The sequence below is a fragment of the Phallusia mammillata genome, chromosome 5 (genome assembly GCF_965637545.1).
Source record: "Phallusia mammillata chromosome 5, kaPhaMamm4.hap1.1, whole genome shotgun sequence".
Classification (NCBI taxonomy): Eukaryota; Metazoa; Chordata; class Ascidiacea; order Phlebobranchia; family Ascidiidae; genus Phallusia; species Phallusia mammillata.
Window position 1 is genome coordinate 3,521,269 of NC_137256.1, and position 22,218 is coordinate 3,543,486.

General features: G+C 38.6%; 2 protein-coding genes across 5 annotated transcripts; one reads left to right on the forward strand and one right to left on the reverse strand.

Annotated features, from left to right (window-relative positions):
• Window positions 1–653: 653 nt before the first annotated feature.
• Window positions 654–2,595, forward strand: LOC145229491 (uncharacterized). Its single transcript, XM_080094842.1, has 3 exons — window positions 654–822; window positions 1,315–1,413; window positions 1,684–2,595. Exons 1-3 carry the CDS (start codon window positions 747–749, stop codon window positions 2,016–2,018), a joined length of 510 nt encoding a protein of 169 aa, XP_079950968.1. The 5' UTR covers window positions 654–746; the 3' UTR covers window positions 2,019–2,595.
• Window positions 2,593–22,218, reverse strand: LOC145229490 (uncharacterized). Of its 4 annotated transcripts, none has more exons than XM_080094839.1 (20): window positions 21,981–22,218; window positions 21,715–21,796; window positions 21,597–21,651; window positions 21,346–21,486; window positions 20,083–20,301; window positions 19,907–20,016; window positions 18,338–18,460; window positions 18,173–18,280; window positions 17,414–17,821; window positions 17,239–17,348; window positions 16,745–16,995; window positions 15,487–15,629; window positions 15,158–15,325; window positions 15,023–15,085; window positions 14,515–14,682; window positions 13,980–14,131; window positions 8,634–8,791; window positions 7,296–7,435; window positions 4,235–4,312; window positions 2,593–3,959 (listed from the first exon to the last, which is right to left on the reverse strand). In XM_080094839.1, the coding sequence occupies exons 1-20, from the start codon at window positions 22,076–22,078 to the stop codon at window positions 3,897–3,899; spliced, it is 2,838 nt and encodes a 945-aa protein (XP_079950965.1). In that variant the 5' UTR covers window positions 22,079–22,218; the 3' UTR covers window positions 2,593–3,896. The 4 variants fall into 4 exon arrangements, with proteins under 4 accessions (XP_079950965.1, XP_079950964.1, XP_079950967.1 ...); XM_080094838.1 differs by having other exon boundaries at window positions 21,346–21,489; XM_080094841.1 differs by lacking the exon at window positions 7,296–7,435 and having other exon boundaries at window positions 21,346–21,489.

A 22,218-nucleotide genomic window follows, 5' to 3' on the forward strand; every position in this document is an offset into this window, starting at 1 on the left:
GAAACTAAAACCAATCAACAAGGACGAGTTACGTTTAGCTTAGCCCATTTGTTTTCGACTTTATCTGACCATGGGACAACAATTTGTAAAACATTTTGGCCACGAACATAACACACGTTGCCATGCGTGACCCATAGTGCTGTGTTCGATCCCCAAACAGGATTTTGTAAGAGTGGGTCGGTAAGTGCGGTGAATATTACCTGGGCTTACTCCGGCACGTTTTGCACCGCACCGTCAAGATAAGTCCGGTGATTACTTCGTGGCGCCCGCAGAACGTGCTTCGTATCGTCATGGCCGCTCTGCCTCGCATCACTGCTGCTGGTTAAGCGAAAAAATTAAACATAGCCGCTACATCAGCGCGAAAAATAGAAGGCGTGTGCCAGAAAAAGAAGGGGATGGCTTTCTATAAAGACTCGGCGCGATTACTCGGAAAACATCATTTGGCAGCTACGAGTGAAAACATGTCAAGAGTTGAGAAATATGGGGTGAATGTTTCAAAGATTTTTCCCCAATGTTTGTTGGTCTGATGTAACTGCGCGGTATCGTTTACGATATAATTTAAAGTGGAAAGTATTCCATTTTACGTACAACAAAAAGAGAATGATTACTAATTATGATTTTATTTTCAACCTTAAAATCAAACGCTGTTATTTCTTTTACAGATTTTTAAGAAACGAGCTAACTTACTTAACAAACGCGAATATTAATTTACTTGCAAAGCCCTTTCGAGGAAAACCAACGAAAAGATGACGCCAACAAAATCTCTTGCAGTTGTCCTTGTCTGTTTGACAACGTCTTTGTTCCAACAAGTTTCATCAGCACGTAAGTATTTCAATTTTTTATATTTTTTTACATTATTTTTTCCTATTTTTTGTCGTAGTGCCATTAATATATTCTTAAATACACAAGAATTTATTTTATTTCAATGTCGTGATGCTTGATAAAAAATAAAACAAAAAGTAGATTTTCTGTCAAAATGTGCATTGCGGGCACAAAATTATTGATTTTCGAAGTTCTGTCAAGACGGTTCACAGATTTGCAAGCTGAGCGAAAAGTAATGTGGTCTTGATTGATTAACAACACTTGTTAGCTTCACGCATAGTCCGACAAATTAATTTACAACCTTTCAGCTTGCATTAAAAATTCATGTCCTTTTTACAACGTCGCTAAACAGTGAGTTGTAGACCTAATAAGTCTGTGTGCATCTCGCAGAAATACTATGAATTGTTTCTTATCGTTTTGTTTTGCGGACATGATGGGATGGGCTGATTTGCAAAATGGCGGCGCTAATTTTTGAATTTTATTCTGTTGCAGCGAACATTACCAGACAATCAAGACGCTTCAGTCCCCAATGCAAAGCTCTACTACAAATACCCGAATATGTCAGTTTGGAAAAGATACGCAGCCATTGTGGTGAGTTTATCAAAAACGTTTAAAACAAATTATCTTCAATGTTCGGCAAATAATACATACTTGATACATTTTAAGCAGTTGTGTCAAAAAAGTTGTTCAAAAAAGTTTTTATTAACGCCGACTTTGGGATTTTACTATTATACATAAACTATCCAATTAAGATACATTTCTTTGGCATTAATTTGCATATATTTGGCTAAGTCGGCACATATATCCACAAATCCCGATTAATAATGCGCAAATAAACAAACAGTTTTTGCTTATCCACAGGTGATGCGTTCCAGGGCAAGGTAAGAAGGCAAGGAATGGGTTACATTCCAGTGTACGAAGATGAAGCAATGCCAGCAGCAATCCAAAGTAAAGTTACCCGTGATCTATCCGAGCACAGTCTGCTCAAGCGCCTTGCTAACCTGCTTGCAGCTCGTTACAAGAGCGAAAGCCGCCGCGCAGTCTCCTGGAACACCGAGTACTCTGATGAGTTGCCCTCTTACTACGGAGAGCAAGAGGTGGTCAAAGATTCGGTACCCGATCAGTATTACTACGGATCAGATAGCCCAATGTACCTCATCCGCAGGTGGGCCCAAAACATGCCCAGGAAAGCCTAATGAGTTGCTTTTTCCAAATTCAGAATACGAACCTAGCACTATTACTTCACATCCACCTTTCCGCTTTTTCGCTACATGTCTTTTGTGCAATGTGTGTGTTTTTGTATGTATGTAACCGCCGGCGTACTGCGCCGTTTTATCAGTTTCAATCGGGGAAAGACATTCCATGCCCCACCTATTACGCTGTAATGCATTATTATGGCGAGCTACCACACGACGATTTTTTTCTTCGCTGGAAGCGATATACGTTTTGGTGGGTTTCTTTTCAACTTATTTATTCAAGGTCCACCGCCGGGGCAGTTTTTTGTTGCACCGTTATTTATTTTACGTCCTGACACTGTACCGCTTGCCCCGTTGACCGAAACAACTTACTTACGGTCTTGCATTCAGAGACAAACCCACGGCTGATGAAGTTTTAAATGCGAAAAATTATAAAAAAATATTTTGCATAGAAGCAAGCGTTTTTGTCCGCTCAACTGTGTTGTCACCTGTTACTGTGCACTCTGGCGTTTATACTCGCCGATTTTTTCCGTTTTCGTCCTATCATTTACTACGACGACAAAAATACAGAGAGCAGAAAAAATGTTGTTTATTTTCCATTTAAATTTAAACGATGCACAGTCACAAAAAGTAATGTCTTTTGAAGCAACAAAGCTCACACAAGAACTGCTTATGAAATACACGATTTAGTTTAACTTAAAAATCGTTTTATAAAGTCAAGTTCAGAGCACAACAAAAGTGTTCATTTTGATAGTTAATAAGCAAAATGGTTATACGGTTTAAACTTTACCAGTTGGGATCCGTACATTTTCATAACGTCGTCCTGGTTTATCACAATTTCTGCGAAAAACATGTTTATCGAATTTTAACCTATCTGCATTTAACAGTTACCTTGTGGGTGTTTTCTTATGTAAGAAAAAAAATATGAATTCTGTAATAGGAGCAAAATGCTTTAAAGTGGGGGTCACCAAACTTTTTTTACTGCGGGTGGGATAACATTGAAAAAATCCGCGAGAGCTACGTAGTTTAGACGCCCTAACGCAGCGCCCTTTTATATAACTGGTCTGGAAAGAGCTTTTGCAGAACCTGCAAGAGCTTAAAGGCCTTCTACAATCTTATATCGATTCAGAGAGTGCTGTCAAATAGTGAAGTAATATAGAATATGAAAGATTTTTGCGTATAGCATTGACAAAAGAAAGGCCTTCGTTCGCGCACAATAACGAAGGTAAAATTTTAGTTTTGTCTGTAATGTGAAAAATTGCATTTGGATTATTTCTATACGTCATGTGAAACTAAGTTAACTCAAGCATTGTTTTTAGGACACATATTGAGACGAAAAACCTTCGCGGGCCGTAGTTTGGTGACCCCAGCTGAAAAGCCAATAAATGATTTGAAGCTTAAACTTATGAGTCTATGGTGACTGATGGTTTACCTAGCAGGGAGTCCTTTCAAAAATGCGTTGCACCTTATATTAGACAAATGAAAAAACCTGTCAATCATAGGTAGCCAGGGACTCCTGACCCACGGGTCACGTGATTACAACCTGTCAAACAATTTCATTTCAGCACCTGTCTCTTGACAGAAAGTGCTCTTGGATGAAAGCGGATCAAAGTCAAGCGCAAGGGCTTTCATTTGGCGTTTATCTTTCCCGGTTCCGGTGCCGGAAAGTGGCCATTTCCGGATTATGAAAGTGCACGAACTCGTTCCTCCGTGCAAGTGAGGTCAAGATAATGGCAACCCCGCCTCCTGATTCAACCGATGGCCGAGGGAAGACGTGGTAATTTCTTCTTATTCGAGATTACACAGCAATGCTGGCAAAGTCCCTCAAATCCCAAGTTCGTGATGATGCGCGTTTAACGCAACATTAACCACCCGAGTTCACACTGCGCTGAATCCGACAACGTATGCCACAAGGTAGATCTTTTCTTTACAAAGTCCGTCCTTCCAAACACACAATTTGGTTAACATGGGAACGCTGTATACATTAAGTTAATTGAGCTCCTTTTATGAGCCGAAAAGCCGACTTAGGCGAACAAGGGGCTCTCGTTGCCAAAAATGGCGATAAGTTGCCATGGCAATTGCCGCATCATATTACACTAAGTCACGTATTGTAAGCTTCTCCTAAGCCGCTTGCAGGCATTTAGCATACTTGGCAGGGCAGATCTACTGCGTGCCCATTAAAGCGCGATGAGATTAATCTGTTCCGTATAGCTTACCTGGGAAAGAAATAGACGCAAGGAGTTGTTTCCATTTCTCCAAACAAGGTTTGTCATAAAGTGACAATATTTTTCTTCCTGAAACAGAACAAAAACCAGTTCAAACCAGTTTAAACCAGTTTGACTAAAGCGCTACAATAGTGATAAACAAAGAGATTCGTGTAAAAATATCATGAAAGATTTGCATTAGAGATAAAAGGCTCGACATCAATTTTACTTAGTGGCATAGAGTCAGTTCAAAGTATAATGCATCAGCAAAAAGTTTGAACCGCGCGGTTGAAATTGGGCCTTGTGTTCGCTGCCATTGCTGAAACAGAAAACCATAGCCCTGTTGTGAACCTGAAAAGTGTTTTGAATTTGGATTAAAACTCTAAATTTACACTTTTACGCCGAATTCGGCGGGTAATGTATGCTTAACAGTTATATTCGTGGGATCCTTAGCGAAGACTCAAAAGATTGAGGAGCAGGGAGTTTTTATTTTGCGTCTAAGGTTATGCCCCGTATTTGACACAGCTCATTTAAAATCGTTTACTGGATAGCTTGGTCCGAGAAGTGTTTTGCAAAGGTAAAAACACAAAAAGGAAATTTTGGTCCGCACATAAACAAAACAAGCGTAAGAATCGTATCCATATGAAACCGCAACCTACGTTCTACGTTTGTGGTTATTTAGATTTTCAGTCTCTAGCGCAACGCATGATGTACAACGGCCGACATAATGACCGTAAGCCATCCGTTTCATAGTGTTTTTGACCTGACTATAGAGTCAACGCATGGTTAATTTCAAAAAAATACATAAAAGTCGTCGCTATATGCAGTAAAATATCGCCACCGCAAATTTCCTTTCATCCACGCAGGTACAGACGGACAAAAACCAGAGTGTGGTTTCTTCAAATGCTACAGGACGCAGAAATAGGAAGCCGAGCGGTTTCTTGCACACGAATGCGGGTACAGTTTTCGAGTAAGGAACAACGCAAGGTTTTACGCACATCCGCGAGAACCAAACAACAATGCTTCATAACAAATCCCGCCGTGTTTTCAACCTCAATTTTTCAAATACAAACCCCAAACAAATATGGTAAATAAGAGATGGTTAACACCATAATGGTTAATATTCCCTGTTAGGAAGTTAAGATGCAAAATACCACCAGCAGGTTGCAGACGTTTGTCGCACCGCAGTTTTTATGCCTAGGTTGTAATTTTAACGCGACAACAAATAGCCAAACCGCGGTACAAAACGCTCTGTTTTTGACACAACTGCCATAAACACACTAAAATGCGCAGTCATTTAGCCCGTATAAGACGATTACACACCGGGTATTTTAGCGATCGTGTGATAAGGCGATTGCGGTCACCTATGCGGCCCTAAGCATGTTTAACTAGTCCGCAAAAAGCGACATCGGCGAAACTTGCAAATACTTAGAATCTGGTGCATTCCGTTGCATAAAGTGATTCTCCAAACAGCTCACAAGGTGCCCACTGCGTCAGGACAACAAACAAACGATACTGGTCGTGTTCAAGGGCCAATAGTTTATTGACTTTGATTTTATATTAACACTAAAAATGGTCACTAATACGATTTAGGTAAACTTGGAAGCAAAAGATGGAACGGCTCTAGCAATAAGCATTCAGAGACTGTTTCTAAATAAACACCGGTGAAGGCGTCAAGGGTTGCGTTTGTGGTCTTGTCGGCAATTACGCTGCAGTCTAACAGCTTTCTAGAAAACGGGTCAAGTATTTGTTTTCATGATTTATTCAGTGTCCGCGCGTTGCAATTTCATCTTTTCTTGTGCAGGCTGTATTGCATTTTGCACAAAATCTTATGGTTTGGACACAAAAGTCGAAACAGAAGAGAAACCCTCACGCAGGTTAGACGAGCTGTCTGAATACGCGTTGCCTGCCCCGGGGCGTTAGGGCCTGCTTCGTTACAAATTGAGACCACTGGATTTTGTGCGTTGCGTTGTGTGGTTCCGTTTCAAACACATCAGGCAGTTGTACAAAAAGAGCTCTTGTCCCTAGCGCAGGGGTTCGCAAGCATTTGAACGCCCCGTGCAAAATTACTCGTCATGTCCAAATAGTGATGACTTCTCGTGCCAACATGGGTGTTTGTTTCAACTGGTTTAAATATTACACAGAATGTAGGAAGATTCTCGATAGAACGCAGGGTTTTTTAGAACTTTCATTTCGTAAACAACCGTGAAACAAGTAACTTTACACTTTAAATTTAATTAAAAGTTGCGAAATATGAGCTCGAATTGGCGTGCCAAGAGAAATTACCCGACCCCTGCCTTACCGCAAAGCAGAGCATCGAACTTGCGAAACAAATTTCAAGGCCGGTGTCATTTGGTTTAGTTCTTTGCTTTGACAAATCTGTTGCGAGTAAATCTGTTTCGTCTAAAAGAGAATCAGCATGGTTGATTTTGGCTGAACCGATACAAAGTGGCTCTATCCCGATTTGTGCGTTAAAATTTGAAAAAAAATCATCGGACTGGGACCCGAACCTTGACTATATATTGTAGAGCTTGATCTGCCGAAGCAGAATGTCAATATGGACAAAAAAACGACCCTATACCATTATACTATTGTTTAACTGAAGTACATTTGCTTTCAAGCCACGTAAACAAAAATGGACCTTTACAAAACCACTATAAGTAAGAGGGAAAGTAATTCATTTAAATGCTGAATTCGTGTAATCAAGCACGTGGGATAATTTGATGATAGTTTGAAAAGATAATTCCGACCAATAGCTACGAAGATAACATTACCAAGAAAGAATAGGCCTGGGTTCAAGTTGTGGTAAATCTCAAGCCGTTCGAAAAACGAAACATACGACACACCTCAATGGTCACGCATGCAAGCTGTCAAAATTTCGTCTCCTAATTTTTCAAACTTCTAATAGAACAATACATAAGCAGGCTGGACGACAAAATCAAGTAAAAAGTAAGGAAAAAATGTGATCATCCCCTAAAATAAAAATTCGTAATTAGTCTGTAATCATTAAATATATACAGATTATGTATTCATGCCACAACACCACATAATTACTCGTAACTTCTCGCCTTACCCCTCTTATGGGCATGATTGGTTCCATCACGGCATTGTTCAGAGTGACGGCATTCACGTAACACGGCCCTCTCATCCGACATTTCAGGCTTAGGCGGTTGGCGAGAAATCCGTGCACGGCGAACAGCATGACACCTTGATCTGGTCGGAGATACAAGCACGCGTGACGAATTCATTCCGCTCATCCGTCAACAATTAGCACGCCGCACAATAAACTTTCAGTGTTAAGTAGCTACAGGTTCGGTGGTTGGATTTTGGGAGTGTTTTGTAGGAAACAATTACGTAGCTGCGGTTTGGGAAAGTCAAGGTGGATTTTGTTCGTGCTAAGCGATCTTTGGACCCTAATACTAACGATTGATGGGATTCTGAATGCCCTGGATTTTTGTGAGTTGATGACAGTACATTAGAAATGATAATTAATCAACAAACGCAAAAGTAGCGTTCCAATTTACGTTTCATTATAAAGTGTTCGTTCTTGTAGGCTATGTGCTGAAATTAATTGAATTAGTAAGCAGCAATCAGTTTTGGTTTTATACGTCGTTTTAATGATAACAGTAAAAGATCTAATTAAGTAATGTATATGAACGCAAAGATATCGATAGGTTTATAAACCGCGATTCGCCTTATCCTGTGTCTTATTTACAAACACCTAAACTGATAGGTATTAGCATCAGTCTGTTTATTTTTTGTGTTTGCCCTAATACTTTACCGCTACACACCTGTTCGTGTAAAAACGCAAGTGCTGTCTTTTTTTGGCGTCCTACTTTTGTTGCAGGATATGCTGCATTTACTCAATACAGTACCAATTAGGCATAAAATTATGCTCCCAAAGTAAAAATGACATTACACCAAAAATAGTGCATGAACATGTCACATTTCTTTAAATGATATTAACCGCTAAAATCAATCCCTTCAATCTGACCTTTTAATATTGTTACCCATCACAAAAACCAGATAAAATGCATTTACCTCCTCTTTAAAAACAAACAAAAAACTAGTATTAAGCTTACCATCATTTAAGGTGCAATTTGAATTATTACAATGTGTGTATTGCGTATGTTATATAAAGTAAACGTCCTAAAAACCCAGCCAACACTTACGAATATGTCAGCTTTGAATACTATTTAAATCAGCTGGCACAAACTACTTTGGTTTGTTTTCGGTTTACAGTAATAATTTGACACGCGCAAGGTTACTGACCCCTGAACTATGACGTCACAAACAATAAATTCACGGCAATTTTTTTACTGTCAAGTTTTTTCCCCGGCATAATGCCACATTGCCCCTTTGAGGGTAATTACTCATAAGTTAGAACCACTAAGTCATTGATTGTACTCACTCGGTGGAATGTTCATCAGATTGCACGTGAAAGTGAAGTAAATGAGAGATTGCTCGCGGACGTTGTAAGTGCGAATCCCAAATACAGGAGGCCCGATAGTCTTCAGACCAAGCTGGTTGAGGTTGTAATTGATGGACGAAGTCACTATGTTATCAACTCTGTATAATAACAGATGTAGTGGTTTCAATTCTTTGAAAAGTTATTTATTTTCACTACGTTTGCAGTGTGCTTTAAACGGACATTTATAGACACTACAGAAAGGAAGATTTCTACGCGCTTATGGTTTTTTTTTCAATAGGATCTTTTTTAGTTGTTATTGGGTTAACAAACACAAAAGTCCAACATGTAACTGGCATGCAAGTACACTAGCACTTTTTCTGTTATCCCTTGGGATATGGGTGGTTCAAAAAAAAAATTGGCCGAATCTGACTTCAAATTCTTAATTTAATTGGATTATTACATTTTAAAAAAATGACCAGTATAATTTTTAAAAACTACAACTGATTATGTAGTAACTCTTTTCTTATCATTGAAATCTCCTTTCAAGTAAAACGACCGCGACGATTCAGGGTCATTAAAATCAGATGAAAAAAATTCAGTGTGAAAACCACTAAATCTGTCGCTATAAAAAATATAGCGACAGATTTAGTGGTTTTCACACTGAATTTTCTACAACTGATTATTATTCACTAACTACTTTTAACATTTATACTCAGTAGTATGCAGAAAAAGTCATTTAAATCACGTGTATATTGATCAATACCATTAACAAGAAGGAGACCTTTAAAATTTGTAGAAGTTAGAGGTTAAGTCTATCGACTCCCTTGCCCTGGTAAAAACTGATCCAATAAATTGCGCATATTATTCGTATAAACATAGGCTGGGAATTTCGGCAGTATGTTGGAAATTTCCGGGATCTTTATTTCTTAATCCCGACATTCCCTGGGGTTAAGCTTGTAAGCCAAAGAGCATATTTAAAGTCGTTGTTGTTTTCAACTTAATGTCACGCTTGTGGGCTACATTACATTAAATGTTATAAAATAAAGGTATCAGTTATAAAGTAGTCTTTCTAAAACTAAAGCGAGTTCTATTTTCGTAAGGGTGCAGAAACAAAGGAGTGATATAATGTAAAGTAAATAGACCAGGGCTTCCCAAACTTTTTTGATCGCGACCCCTTTTAATCTCTTTAAATTTTTCGCGACCCTTCACGGATAATATGATAAACAATGCGAAAAAAACGTTTGTTGTATTTATTGAAACGCCGAATTCGAGCGAAAACTAAAAACAACCTACCGGTACTCGGAGTCTACTACTTTACACGTTCAAACACCGATAACTTTTACGTGCTTTAGCCTTAGTTTCTGACAGATTGTTTTGCAAATGGGCACTTGTCACAATTTCTTCGTGTGGTTTGAACGTTTGCTGTGCGTCGAGAACATACGCAAGTTCGTAAAGGACGATTTACCGAGTCGGCAAGTTTCACAACGATTTAGGTTTTAAGTAATTTGTTAGGGCGGAAAATAAAGTAAAAGCAATACAAGTTTCAAATCGTGTATTGTTGACGCCTAAACTGAGCTCACCTTGAACCAAGTTTAGGCCGTTGCAGTGCTTTGAAAACAGATATTTAACACTGCTTGAAAATCGGAAATTTATTGCATATTTTTTATCAGAGAAAGTTATTGCGCCAAACAATGCTTAAACGTTTGTAACTCTATATATCATGTTTATGCTGCATTAAAATGCCTGGGTATTTTAAAACAATTGCAATTGTTGCGTTTCAACCGACGTCTGTTCGATCAATAGCGTCAGTACAAGCGCGTTTGCGCTTGGCTGAAAACGTTTTAAAACCGACGTAACTTGAACAAAGATGCGATTTTGACGTTATACAAAGATAAAGGCCGGGGGTGTGCGGCACCCTCACACCCCCGTACTCCGCGCCAGTGTATTGATTACTTTTTGCAGAAATTGGTACAGCTCTCTGCGACCCCTCAAGTTTGTTAAGCGACCCCTTCCGGGGTCGCGACCCCCAGTTTGGGAAGCCCTGAAATAGACCACAAACCAACTAGCGTTTTGTATTATTATATCTTCTTTCCGCAACACTTACGCTAGAACTATATGTCTCACTTGTCATCGGTTGTCTATCGATGATGACAACACGAAACATTCACGTTGTTGCATTACCAATAATACGCAAACCAATCTTCACGCTCCAGTGGAATATATGTGGGCAGCGCGAAATGGTTTATACTTTATAACATACCTTTAAATGTATAACATCATAACTATGAACTATAACTATGATGCTGGCTGGCATTGTATAATGGTTTTACGTCCATTCATCCGCAATTTAATCAAGATGCCATCGCCATTGAGTGGTAACTACTCCGCTTCTTTGCTGGGGTATAGGAGAAAAGGTCTAAATGCCAGGATTTCGGGATTGTTATATTGTCTTGCCTTTTTATTTTGACACTGTCCTCTCAAGTCAGAAATGCAATTCTATATATGAGGTATTGCTGCCAGGCATAGTATCAAGTTTGAAGAGCTCTTCTGGCAAATGTGATTTTATTCCGACGTTTCGACGTCCTATACAGGTCGTCTTCATCAGGGTAAATAACACTGAATGCGACTAGTACAGTGCACGATAAACAAAGGAAAAAAGAATGGAACGACCTGCATAGGACGCCGAAACGTCGGAATAAAATCACATTTGCCAGAAGAGCTCTTTAAACTTGATGCAATTCTATGTTGTGTCGCTGTAACGAATTGTCGAAAGGGAGCGTTGGCACCAACTTTCAGAACGCTGGGTTAAATAATCCAATTGTTTTTGCCAAGGTTGTGCTCTGCGTCAGATAATCGGCATAACACGTGAGGATTGGTTGAATGATATCACACCGTAGGAATGTCTGGCTCTGGGGCGAAGCACACTTGACCAATACAGCAAACATTGCAAATCATCGCAAATTACTACGTCACGTAATCAACAAGGTTGTTGCTTGAAACGAATTTAGCCTATCCCAAGTAATAGCGCTTCCAAAAATACACGCCCTGTGCAAATTTGGGAGGGGAAATTCAAAACGTGGACAAGCAACAGTTCCAAAAACCGCAGATATTAGTTGATTACACATCTTCAGCACGAACAAACGTTTCATAAATTCAACTTTGATACAAATAACTGTCTAAAAATAGTCAATGCATAACGGAATATAAATTTTCCAATTTTCACATACATCCCGCATATTTACCACATTACTTTATATCGCGCCTTTTTCATCACGTATTTGCATGTCATTTCATGCAGCAGAGACACACAAGTCCTATTTGGTTTGAAATTGCCAATTATCTGTCAGACGTATGCCCAAAATTATAGGTTTTATATGGAACAAAATTCCAACACGCCCCAAAAAGCTGTTTATCATCTACCTCGTCTGTATATTTACGTTTGTGAACTGAAACATTAAACAAAACAGATTCATAGTGACGTAATTCAATTTCTCTTCCAATCAGTTTAGAAATGTTCCATATTTTCAGCTAAAGGCCGTGAATTAAACCATTTTAAACGCAGACGATCGCTCGGTTTTGGGAAACTTATGCTTCTCTATGATTGCATAGAATGGCGGGATAGTATCCGAAAATGTATCCAATAGTTCTATACACGAGCAAAGGTTTTTAAATTGAGCTGTGCACTTTTAAGATGCCGTCAAGGGTTCGTAGTCATGGTGACCACCTGATCTGTGGCCATCAGCGATGTTCTATTATTTGCGTATTCACAAGTTTGGGAAATCTTTATTTCCAGGCTGAAATCAGTTGACAATCTTTTAAAAAACAAATATATTTCGCTAAAAAAGCATCTTCAGTGTCTACAGAAAGCAATAAAAGGGATTAAAATTAGAAAAAGCCAATAGTTCTTTAACAAACACGGTCACTCCACAACTGAAAGCCTAGCAGACATTTGCGTATTCTTTTATTACTGTATTTCTGTACTCCATAAGCTGTTTTACCCATTAAGGCAAACATTAAGTGTCAACGAAATGTCTTCGGTTAGAAAACTCCTTTGACTCATAGGTGTCAAGCTTACTGAGAGATAATGACAGCAGCAGGATTAAAATTGGGAATGTTTCGTATAGTTGATCAGTATGTTCATATTCGAAAGGCGGCGAAATGTTGAATAAATGCCAGGTGGGGTAGCCAAGAAGTTTAAGAACCTCGTTAAATGGGATTACTTTCAGATTCAGGCAACTTGTACAATTTAGAACTCAACCTAGCATGTGATGATATTTCAACAGCGTTTGTCTAATTTTTCTGCAGCTTGTGGTACAGACGTACGCAAACCGATAATCTTGTGTGAATAACAAACTTTTTGTGTCAATAATAGAGAGAAAACATGGCGGAGAAGCCACACATTTTACTGCAGCTGCGGATTAAAGTGACGATTAGCAAACCAAATCAGATCATGTGGAGATGGATATGCGCTAACCAAACATGTTTAAGGTATTGCAAGCACCAATCATAACCGTTCACGCCTATTTTCAACTTTATTAGTACCACTTTTTAGAAAATTATCAAAAATAAACTATAATGGTGCCCTTCCTAATTACTGTTATGTTAAATGCGCCATTAATTTATAAAGTTGATTTGCACGAACAAATAAACAAATCATTTATCAGGGTTGCACAGTCCGCGGTGTACAGGTTGATTCTGACTTCTGGTATTAGTAAGATGTCGATTGCAAGAATTACGACTAGTTAAGAATTAAAACCGACTCCATGGCGTTTTTATATCAGTTTTGAGGGAAGAAAAACACTTCCATGGAACCCAGTTGAAAAAAATCGCCCTGATATGTTCTTTTGCGCCGTTTACAAAGCCACATATCTATAGGCCTGTCGCAAGTAAAGTGTCATTTTTTTACTGCATTAATATGGACATCGGATTTTCAGGGGTTGTTTACACGACATAACTGGGATACCTATCTATAATGTTTGTAAATTTCAATGTTTTAATTGCAACCTGCTTTTAATTAAAAGAAGAAACCTTAAAAAAACCTTGCGAAAACAATGTCCCTTAAATCAGTGGTCGGCAACCGCCGGTCCGCGAGCAGTTTGTTACCGGGCCGTAAAATTTTTCAGGTTAAATGCTATGAAACATTTTGCCCATGTATCCCGGGGGTGATAAACTAATTGAGCGTTTTTATTGCTAAATATTTGTAGTTTTTTTAAAGACCGGTCCGCGATAAAGTTTCCCTTTCAAAAACGGTCCGCAGTGCAAAAAAGGTTGCCGACCCTTGCCTTAAATCATTAGGCCAAACCAAAAAAACACAAATTTTATCAATTGTTTATGATTTCTACTTACGTTAGCATATACTTTTTGATGAGACTTATACAAGGCTTAGCACTTCGATTTTCCACGGTCACAGCACTGACACCTTGCTCCGTTCGTAAAGATGGATCTGCGCCCGCTTGGAGGAGACAGCGCACTGTTTCAAGTCTGCCGTATTTTGTCGCCTAAAATATTGAATAAGCATCAGATGTAACAATCAACAGTGACCAGATAACTTTTTGCTATGTGCAAACAATTTTTCAACGCCTCTTGGCCTAATTTGGTGTAAAGGCTGTTGCAAAAAAGGCAGCATCTGAGGTATTCACTATCACCTACAGCTAACAATAATAAATTACTTTTTTTTTGCTTTCTGAACGTGTGAAATGTCAAGTAAAGTAACTTTGCACGAGAATGCACATTGCATCATCTGTTTTTTCTAGGTGTACAATTTTTGACTTGAATGATGTTTAGTAAGTAAGCGTGTGTAACACCTGAAGAGCCTTTGTATACCACTTAAGCAGTTTGGAAACCACTGCACTTAAGGTAGATTCTTTGTAACATTACTCACTTTTATAAGTGCGGTTTCCCCATTGGAAGTTTGTAGATTGACGTAAGCACCATACACAAGCAAGACGCGCGTTGTTACGCTATGTCCCTTCTCAGCAGCGAACATCAGTGCAGTCTGTTTGGTCTTGGGTGTGAGTGCATTTACTCTTGCCCCATTATGTGCCAACACCTGTTTTTGTACAATACATTACCTTAAATAAGTTGAAAATGACCGCGTTCGAAATACATTACACAACATAAGCCCGTATATGGTCACAGATAAAAAACACGGAGATATAACAAATAACAGTTTAGCCGGATTTTTGGCTTCTGAATTTGTATGATTGGTTATTTGACTTAAATATACAAAACGACCCCATAAACATTGCATTTATGAAAACTTGTTGCCAGCTGTTTGGGTTCTGAAACTAGTTTGAAAAGGACTTTTTGGTGTTAAAAATGAACACAAATCTTACACAATTTACATTCTATCAAAACAGACGGACAAGTTGTTTACAAACATTTCTTACCCGAACCATTTCGCTGTATCCAGATGCAGATGTGATCATAAGCAGAGTAAGCCACATTGAATCCTAAAAATAAACACCCTGTAGTCATGATGAACAAATGCTATTGTTATGTTAATACCAAAATGTTCCCTTTACCTGATGTTCGAGATTATAGAGTCTCTTGTCGGACTTGAGCACCTCAAATACCATGTCGTAATTGTTGTTACGAACCAACTGCCGAAAATCCGAGTTTCTGATATCTCGGTCGACACGGCACGGGGGTTCCCCGGATTCGTGATGTTTCTCGATTTCCTTTGGCGTAAGCTTCAAATACAAGAGTAAGTCTTACAAAGCTCTTATTGTGGTCAGGATATCCGGAAATAAATGCATCAAATAACATACACTTGAGCTGGGCACAATTTTGCTTAACGGTATAATTTCTTGCAAAAAAAATACACAAAGTTACATTGTGGCAAAAATCTCACCTCTTCGAGGGTAAAATTCACTTTCACTTTCAGGAATTCCGCCATGTCATCAAGTTCAGTTTTGGACGACGAACTGGCTTGTGAGGTCGACTCAGGCGCTGAATTGCGTCGTTCTGCGGTATTAACCGCTGTTGGAGGGGTGTCTAAAAATACTAGGGTTTTATATTGCACTCTGTATGTTTTATAGTTTTTTGCCTTACATATGAAAAAGGGAACTGCGGAAATAAATCACGCCAGTCATGCAACAACGGACACGAATCAATGGTACTGCGTACATGTTTATAAGAACCCAAACCCATTAAACCCGACCCCAGTTACAACACCGGGGAGCACATTAATTGAACAACACACTTTTTTGCTGGATAAGCGTGTACAGTGTTTTACCTACTGTTCGAAATAAATCATGCACGAGTACATGAGAACTGCGCAAACATATTGGTAAAGCTACTAAGGTAAGGACTCACATCAGAAAAGGTGGGCAAATACCGATAGGTAGCGTATACTTTTTCTGATGTGAGTTCTTACATTAGTAGAGCAAAGTAAGTTTTTTCGACAAGTGGAGTAATGGTAACTACGTTTCATAGTTAGGAACTAAGTTGTATTTCAGTTATAATGTTTTTATTTTTATCATAAAGCCTTATCCCAACCCAAATAGCCCCTACCGCCAACCTTTTCACAATTTTTTTATTTCAAATGATCGCCAATGCTCTTTACGCCACCTGTCGGTTTCTATTAAATTCGTCTGATAAGAATATTATCCCAGATTAGATCAATATACGGACTCAAGAGTTTTAGGGCGGGTTCGGGCCAAGATCAGGCTTACCGAGCTAAATAGCTAGTTGCAGGATATAACCTAATGCCTAACAGTATCAAAACGGCTTATTTAGGCCATTGTGTATTATTGTCCGTTGTGTATGTTTTCTTTATTATAGGCCTGTCCAGTGTTTTTTTAAGGCCGAAACGGTCCCCCAAATTTCTCCAGCGGTTTCCCAAAATTTGGACTTTGGATTTTTTGGTATTTAAATGAAACACTTGCGGTCTCTTAAAACTACTTAGCGGTCACCCAAACCAAACCTTAAAAAAAACCTGGGCCTGTCAATCAAACTTTCACGGGCTTCACCAAACCGGTTCGGGTTCGGGCCGGGTTTCGAGCTTATACTTTCGGCTTCGGGCCGGGTTCTGGTTTAAATTTCGGGCCCAGATTACAACTTTGTAAGGACTATGCGTAAATATAGAACCCTGATTCACACAGCGGTACCTCGCGGAGAAGCATTGCTTTCAGATGGGCCGCCAGAGGACGGTTCTGTCCCAAACTCTTGTTCCAATGATTCAAACATCGACCTGGCGTCTGAGTTTCTAGGCGTGGGAGGTTTCTCTTTGTCAGCTTTGGCATTTGTTTCAGTTTGTGGTGCCACTTCACTTTCATCACTTGCTTTTTCTTTCTTAGTTTTGTCCGTGGTTTCGCTTTTCGTTGGCATGTCAGTTTTACTTGTTTCACGAGTAAGCAATCTGTAATGCAATAAATGCTTGTTGAACAAAGAGGTGGATAAGCCAGAGTAGAGTTGTAAGTCGGGTTCGGGCTTCAGTTTTAATAAGGGGCCTGGATCTGGGCCTGAATTCATGTTTAGCCACATTTCTGTCTTATTTTACGCCAACGAATCAAACATTCGGGACACATTCATTTTCTATTTTGAAATTGCGTTTCGGGCTCCTATTCTCGACTCTATTGTAATTCTTGTGTGATGGTCTTACGTTGGTTTCAGCATGCGTTTCGGTCTTTCCTTGGTGCGTGGTGTAAGTGTGGGAATGCTGTCTAGACCTTGCATCAGCAAAGAGAACGCATCGGGTGTTTCAGGGACAATCTAAAAGCAATATGACAGATTAACAATTTTTTATTCCAAGGGTTAAAGGTTTGGAATTGCCTTACATCTGTTGGACGTTTTTCCTGAACGGGCGATTGCGTGCTTTCCATCATTTTCTGTAAAATGACATTTTTAATTTTGACTTCTGACCCTTCCTTTTCCTCCAACGGTGGATTTGGTAATTCTTTAAGTGGGTCATCCAAGCTCAAATCAAGCACTATTGCACCAGGTGTAACTTCGGTACTGGTTTCTTTTATGGTTTGAGCTACTGCCTCTAAAATCGGCATTTCAGGGGACTCTGGAGTTATTTCCTGCGGACACTCGGGTGGAACAGGCTCCTGTGGCACTGGAGAGGGTGAGCTAACTTTTATGGTTTTGCTTTTGTTTCCAACAATATCCTCCATTGATGGTAGCACGCTGTCAGAATCCTTTTCTGGAAGTGTTGTTGGCACAGAGTTGGGGCTTTCTTCAGGCTATATAGCACAGTACAGAAAGTATTAGTGTGACTCTGTTGCACACTATTTTGTAAGTACATTAAACCAAGGTTAATCTGGACTCCTTTTGATTAGGCGAAGATCCGGATTAACTAACGTCAACTAGTTAAAGCCTTACCACATCACAAATCGTTGTTCGAATTAGGCGAAGATCCGGATTAACTAATGTCAACTAGTTAAAGCCTTACCACATCACAAATCGTTGTTCGAATTAGGCGAAGATCCGGATTAACTAATGTCAACTAGTTAAAGCCTTACCACATCACAAATCGTTGTTCGAATTAGGCGAAGATCCGGATTTGAACTAAGGTTTACTAAAAAACAATGTACCTTTTCAGCGACTGCAGCAGTTATGGGAGGAGGCGTAGGAGGTTTAGAAGGTGGTACTTTAATTTTGCTTTTAGTTTGCTCAAGTTGTGATTCAATGTAATCAAGAACCTGAAAAAGAAAGCATGTTAAAAAATATTATACTGTGAAAAAAGTCTGGTAACTTACAGGACTTGACAAATCAGGCTCCACGTCATTTGACTTCTTTATTTCAAGCTCCATAACTTGTTTTTTATTTGTACTTTTTACAGGAACCTCCACCTCTGTCTCCACTGACTGTGGTGAGTCTGTCTGTAGTTAAAAATATGGGAAACTTAAGAATTAGACCAGTGGTGGGGAACCTGCGGCCCGCTTGCCTTTTTAATGTGGCCCCCGTCACAATTTTATTAAAGTCTACAACACAACATTACAAAAAGAAACAAACAATAAAATGTTTATGTGCAAATATTTCCTTGAAATGACTTCTACATTATTGGTAATTTATTTCCAATATCTTCCCATTCAACATTATGATGTCAAACTTCCATAAACAATGCTACACATTCAACCACTTGCTACATTTGTGACGTAACAGTCACTAGATTGCCTCTCCTTGTAGTTACAATCCATATGCAATGCGGTGTTAGTTTTAAATTGATTTTAGTGCTAGTAGCGTGCGATCGTTCGAAAATATATTTATGGAAAAAAAAGACAGATCGGTAATGGAGCTAGAGGTTTCCAGAAAGAATGGACAAACTATTTTTAGTCGAAATAAGTGATAAACTTGTATATGTAGCAGCAAAGAAAAACATATTTGGCCCGCCCAAAAATGTTGTGCAATTCATGCGGCCTGCAGTGGTAAGTAGGTTCCCCCCCCCCTGAATTAGACGATTGCACCATAGGCTGAAATGTAAATTAAAAAAGACATCATCAGCGGCATGAGTTTTAACAGTTTTGGATTTCACGATTTCAAGCATGTACCCTAGCAAGATATTGTTAACATCTTCAATATGAAGAACTTAGCAAAAACTGCATTAGTTTTGCTTTGCTCACCAAGAAAAAGATAAGATTAGATTTAAGTTTTATAAATGCAGCCAGGAAGTTACGCCAGTGTTACGTAAACTTTTTTTACCCTTATGTGCGCCTGTGAAATAACCAAATTTCCGGGATGCACCATTAATAGTAAAATGTGAACGTCACACATCAGTCATTTCACTTTAGGGATCACATCTTTTAAATCATGGGCCTTAAATTCAAAGTTCTTTAAGGGCCAAAAAAACTTTAAATTAACTTGAGGGCTTCGCCATTGAAACATTATGGCAATGATAACTTAGCGATGAAGACAATGTTTGAAGAAATCAAAATTATGTTTTCGAGTTATGTCTTAAAAAAAACGTGATAAAAACAAAAACAATGTGGCAAAGTAAGAGATTCTCACTCAAATGGGCCATTTAAACCTTTTCCCATGAACACGTTGCATTCATTTTTAGGTTTCACTACTTCATGTAACATGTCTACTCACTTGTTGATATATATACTATTTGATAGCAAGTAAAAATCATAAATAACAATCTCCAAAAATTTTGTGATTTGCACAAACTCCTGTGGAAGGGATGTATGCTTATATCCTGTGTGTTTGACACCCCTGTTTTTAATTAATTTTTTTGTCATCTCAGATGCACCTGGCCACTTTTTTAAGCACCACTGGGTCAAGCTTTAAAAGGATTTTAAAGGTTGGAAAAACATGTTTAAACAAACCGATACATCTTTGTCATCATCATCGTCTTGCAAAACTGATGACGTACAAGAAGAGGTAACAGATTTGATTGATTCTTTACTTGCTTTTCGTTTTGGTCCACGCTTCCTCCCTATGAAAAAAAACAGTACAGTTAAAAACTTTTTAAATAAATAAAACTTGTCAAAAGTTAGACTACCTGGAGTTGGCTCGTGGGTAACACTGAACCTTTCAACAGGAACTCGCCTTCGTTTTACTTTGGAATAAAGATCGCCAGAAAATACATCAATTTTTCCTTTTTCCAAATCCTCCCAGAACGGATCCTTTACATGTGGTTCATCAGAACTACTGCTTGAATCATCACTGTCCTCCTCTTCTGATGATGATGATGAGGTGCCATCATTTCTTAATCTTCTACCTGTAGAGTGACAGTTACAGAAACTTCATCTTGTTTAAAAGAAGTTCAAAGATACCTAACAAAACAGTACATATGCAGACTCCTTTAAAAACAAAAACCTTTTTAATTTAATTAGGAATTATATTATTGGGTTCTTTTCACTGTTTATCTTATGCTGATCTAGTAAGTCCAGTGTATCAAACAATAGGGTTTTAAGTAGTGATGTACCGAATCGGCGAAATTTCGATTCGGCCGAAACCGAATATTCGGCGGTTTTGCCGAATAAATTCGGCCGAATCAACCGAATCATTTATGACGTCACGCGAAGTCGCAGTTTATGTGTTTGACATGAAAACATAAGTTTATCTACCAGGCAATTAGTGCAGAATGGTTGTGTTTCGTCCTTTAGTTCTGTGGGGTTTAACATTGCCTCAAGCATGATTGCCAACCCGACAATAAATTACTGATTTTTTGTCTGCAGTGGGAAAAGCGTCAATGTGTTAAAAAATATAACGATTGACGCGATTTTCGTTGGTAATAAACAGAAAAGAGACGTTTAACGCTTTAAATGTGTGTTCGTAAAAGATTCGGTTTCGGCCGAATCGCAACAGATTATTCGGCCGAAACCGAATCTTTGCAAAAATGACCGATTCGGCCGAATAAATTCGGCAAACCGAATATTCGGTACATCTCTAGTTTTAAGCATCAGTTTTGGCAAAAAGACAAAAAAATGTCAGATGAAATAAAAAAATGTTAGATGAAATATAGCAGAATCAGGAAAATACATAAAATTAACTAACAGTGGGTACTGTATGTTAGATAATGCATGAATTACACATACCTTACAACAGGCTACAGGCATATCAAAAACTTAGGTTCAAAAACTTAACTAAGAGTGATTGTACAATAATTTTTAAAACCTATATACATCACACTTAGATAGTAATATTTTTTGGTCCTCTTTGGGATTTAACAACTGATTATAGCAGTACAGTAATATATACAACCAAGAATTCTGAACAGAATTGTTAAAATATTGCCACACACAAAACCACATCAACTTACGTTGGATATTTTGTCGACCTCTTCCACGACCCCGTCCTCTCCCTCTTCCTCGTTTTGAATCAGTTTGTGACCTTGTTACTGTGTTTTTGCCTCTTCCTTTTGATTTGATGCTCTCTTTTTTATTTGCACTACTTCCAGCCTCTGCTTCGAGGTGATAAAAATGTATTGAAACATAATAATGAAAAGCAACATATACAGACATACATTTTGCATGTCACATTGTGAACTATTTTGAACAGTATTATACTTACCATTTGTGTCAGGTTTGACAACTTTTGCTTTGTTCACATGCTCATTAATATATGCCTATAAAAAAATAAAAAAACATTTAAACTCCGCAGTCTTATGTTTCCAGAGTGCAATATTTACCTTCAGCAGATCTTCACAGCTTAGCAAATTTCCCTTTGGTTCCCATGTGTCTGAGTCTGGTCCGTAACCTTTCCATCTTACCCTGCAAATTATTGTGTTTAAACATGTAAAAGCAAACAAAATATGCCATAGATGATTTTGATGAATTACATGTCTAATTGGCCAATCTTTTTTTCCGGTTTTCACAAATGAAGGGCTCAGGATTTAAATTCCCCATTTTGCAGGTTTAGAAAGAATGACAACTGTACTTTTTTCACAAAACAGACCTGTAGTAAGTTTCATCCCCATCAACAGCAATGTGATCAATAATGTGCTCCACTTCATACACATCTTCATCACTACCCGAATTGCTATCACTGTCCATCACCAGTTTATTTTACCTTCACAAAAACTTCCAGTTTATTATGTTGAAAGGAAAACCATCAAACTCTTTTCGGCAATCGTGCAAATGCATAGCAACTCTGCAATTGTAAAACCCACTTACTGTGGTAAAAACGAAAACTT

Bases quoted from the DNA above. Each gene is read 5' to 3' on its own strand.
- LOC145229491 (XM_080094842.1), top strand. From the start codon at position 747: ATGACGCCAACAAAATCTCTTGCAGTTGTCCTTGTCTGTTTGACAACG. The intron at 823-1,314 runs GTAAGTATTTCA...ATTCTGTTGCAG, and splicing joins CCAACAAGTTTCATCAGCAC to CGAACATTACCAGACAATCA. The intron at 1,414-1,683 runs GTGAGTTTATCA...GCTTATCCACAG, and splicing joins AAAGATACGCAGCCATTGTG to GTGATGCGTTCCAGGGCAAG.
- LOC145229490 (XM_080094838.1), bottom strand. From the start codon at position 22,078: ATGGACAGTGATAGCAATTCGGGTAGTGATGAAGATGTGTATGAAGTG. The intron at 15,086-15,157 runs GTAAAGGGAACA...GTTTATTTTTAG, and splicing joins TCTATAATCTCGAACATCAG to GATTCAATGTGGCTTACTCT. The intron at 3,960-4,234 runs GTAAGCTATACG...TGTGTTTGGAAG, and splicing joins TGCGTCTATTTCTTTCCCAG to GACGGACTTTGTAAAGAAAA.